Source organism: Sceloporus undulatus, unplaced genomic scaffold (assembly GCF_019175285.1).
Source record: "Sceloporus undulatus isolate JIND9_A2432 ecotype Alabama unplaced genomic scaffold, SceUnd_v1.1 scaffold_5963, whole genome shotgun sequence".
Taxonomy (NCBI): Eukaryota; Metazoa; Chordata; class Lepidosauria; order Squamata; family Phrynosomatidae; genus Sceloporus; species Sceloporus undulatus.
Window position 1 is genome coordinate 1 of NW_024808882.1, and position 3,255 is coordinate 3,255.

Sequence of the window (3,255 nt, forward strand, 5' to 3'; positions counted from 1 at the left end):
TAGCTTCTTTATAGTCAGCTTGTGTTTTCTCAGGAAGGAGGGCTCTGGGCTAAGTCATTGGGTTCCATGTCAGGGAGGTCACCCAACTGAACCTACAGTACTGTTGATTTCTCATTGATTTCATGAGTCTCCTGTAGATGACACTCACAAGAGGATTTAGGCTTCTTTGCCTCTTCCCATTCCCATGCCTCCCTTTCTTTTTGCCTTTCAGGACTTCTACATCTCCTCATGCTCAACACTTGAGCTTCTGCTGAAGGGTTTTCTCACAGAGGATGGAACTGTAGACCATCTGCTCTTCCTGCTGAAGGTCAGTGTTCTCAAGAGATCAGCCATTCATCCTGCTCTTCAAATTATGAAGGAGACTCCCACAGGAAAGGTTGTTATGGCCCACTCTCTCAAGCCCACTTGGGACTAGATGAGAAAAGCCCTATGCAACCAACTCCTGATGAGAAGGTGACTCCTATGGGCAGATTAAGACTGTCACCTCCAAGTAGGAGAACCCCTTGTGGAAGAAACAGGGTGACTCCATTATCTCTTAAACACCACAAGAAGTAGTGGATTTTGTTTTATGTCAAGGTAGGTATCTGTAGGAAGACTTGGTTGAGAAATGGAAGCTTCTTGTAGGTGCTACACAGTATCTTTCTGCTTCTTTCCACAGCATATTAATTTTTGGCTGCAAGGAAGCAGGGAAGAAAAGCTCCGGGCCCTAACATGTGCTTCAGCCCTAATTGACCATGCCACCGATATCCTAGGCCCTAAAGTGAGTACCACAACATGCCAGTCTGGCTCAGAGACCCTACCTCTCAGCGATCCTTACCTGAGAGGAATGAAGGCCAGGGTAGTTTGACAGAGAGCTACAGGGGAGAGAACGTTCTTGATTTCTTTCCTTCCAGGCAGCAGAACAATTCCCTGAATGGGGTCAGATGGTGTGCCAGTACATCATCCATATCAGTTCCAGCAACCCGGTAGTGAGTGAGGCAGCGAGGGATGTTCTTTCATCCATGTACAAGTTCCTCTGGATCCAGAAAAGTGAGTAAGCTGGAAAGGAGGACACAAGCACTCTCCTCACTGCAAGAAACATCAAGAACTTGGGCCATTCTGATGGAAAGACCCAAGATGCCAAGCAATTGTAAAAAGTGAGTTTTTCCTTTCAGGGCTTTCTCTAGCATACCTCCAAGAGTTTTGGTGCCCTGAATACTGTGACACAGAAATGCTGGGCTATGTGGATACCTGTCTGGCAGTAGAGGTAAGCACACACCCCTTCCTTTCAAGTTCTCAGCTTCCTTTTAAGAGCACACTAAGGACCTGAGCACCCAGGGAGCAAAATCCAGTGCCCCTCAGTGATGTGGAATGTTTTTTCCTGGTACAGTAAAAGTCCATTTGATCAAAAGTCCATTTGATCAAATGCAGCCCAAGGAGGGTGGGACATAGTTGTCTCTTGAAGAGAGAAGGGAGGGGAAAGTGGAACAGGGAAATGGAGAGCTCATTTCTCTTTTGGTGGAGGTGTGCCAAGGGCTGGAAGGATGGCAGGCACCTGAGAGCTCCCTCCTCTCTGCCCCAGATGGGGAGGGTTTAGGAAGAAGGAGAGGAACATTTTTGCAGCCCCACTCCTTGGAATGCCTCCCCATTCCATGAAAGAAGTCAAGGGCTGACGGATGGAGCCAGGAGCTGTGAGAAACTGAGGCTTTTAGTGGTAGTCTCTGTTCCCCAGCAAGGGTAGATTTCAGGAAGAAAATATTATGTTGTCCTTTAAAGGCCAACAGTATAGTAAGCAGGAGGTAAGTAGATGAGAGGTCCAAAGGAGTCCTAGATAACCCTCTCTTCCAAAAGACAAGCAGCTGTCTTCCTTCTTTGTCCTTGCCACTGCATTCTTGAAGCCATCCAAGAGCTGTATTCTATGAGTATTCTAGGAGAGGACAATTTCTCTTCTGTTGGGTTATGTTCATCCCCTCTTCTACTGCTTTGCCACCCCTGGCATACTCCCTTAGTGTAATGCAACCACATTTTGGTTTTAGGCATTTCAGAAAATTCTGAGTGAAAAGCAGAGGGTAGGCATGATCAATGCTGCCTGGTTGGCCACTCATAACCCCCGGCCATATATCAGCGTGCCTGGATTGCTGGTACTTTATGCGTTTGTGGGGAAAGCCGATACCTTTTTGAGGACAAACGTAAGTGAACAAACAAGGTAGGCTGAACCAGAGGGAAAAGCAGGGCTGTTTCCTTGTGAGGGTCAGTAGGGCAGTGGAAGCTGGTCTCAAAGGGCTTTTCATCAGCAGGAATAGTGCTATCACCAGCCTTCTCCTCAATCTTCCCTCTCCCCTCCCAGTTTGTCTCCAGTCCTCAGAGGAGATGAGTTTTGCAGAACCTCAGGTTCAGGGATAATTAAAACCTTGCACACAGAAACTGCTAGAATAAGATTGTTAATATGGATCAACAGTTCCTCCATATTTGGATGCTCCTTGGGGACATAGTTAGGGGACTGATGGTGAGTGTGATGCACTCATATTGGAGCCCTTCACACCCATCAGGACATTGGAGGCACATCTGAAGAACTGTCCACTGTGTGTATGTGTGTGGTGGGGGGGACAAGGTTAAAGGGAGGAACAGGGAACGGGGAATGATCCAATCACCATTTATTTAAAGTCCTAGCCAACATCCCTCCAGAAACCTCTGAGAGTTCACCCAGGGATAGATCCAATTGGAATTAACCGCCCCCTCCCCCCCGGGAAATGCCAAAGAATCCAATTGGGGAGTCTGATGGGCTGCATTTTCTTTCTTTCTAGCGAGAGGTTGTGCAGAAGAGTATCTTAGATGCTGTGCACCAACTGAAGAATAAAAATAAGATACCCAGAGCACTGCAAGTCCTTTTACACACCCAAGGTAACAGCTCTTCCAAAATATCTGAACCCCCAGAAATTTGCTGCAAACTATCTAGAATTCAGAAGGGTGGAATTGTTGGCCCTCTTTACTAGGTTGGTCCAAGGGGTGTGTCAGTCAGGCATTATCTGGCTTTGGCTCTCTTGTTCCTTGGCCAAAATGGAAATGCCGGAATTGTGAGGCATTCTGTGGCTCAGAGATGCTCAATGGGAAGAAGGGTCAGGTAGGATGGTCTTTGCATCCTGAAATTCCTGGAAAAAGAACTGGATAGATAGGTGAGTGTTTTTTGTAGTACAGCCTCTCCACCTCCGTTTTACAAACATTCCTTTCTTCTTTTCTTTTTTCTATAGATGATTTGATAATTGAGGACCTTGAAAA

General features: G+C 46.7%; 1 protein-coding gene across 1 annotated transcript; it reads left to right on the forward strand.

The window, feature by feature from the left end:
• Nucleotides 1-211: 211 nt before the first annotated feature.
• LOC121918207 lies at nucleotides 212-2,880 on the forward strand (the record flags this gene model as incomplete). The annotated part of the gene is made up of 6 exons (XM_042444293.1): nucleotides 212-307; nucleotides 659-760; nucleotides 894-1,029; nucleotides 1,155-1,246; nucleotides 2,016-2,168; nucleotides 2,784-2,880. Coding segments are annotated over 6 exons (676 nt in total), but the record flags the coding sequence as incomplete, so codon positions are not given.
• Between the last annotated feature and the right edge of the window lie 375 nt (nucleotides 2,881-3,255).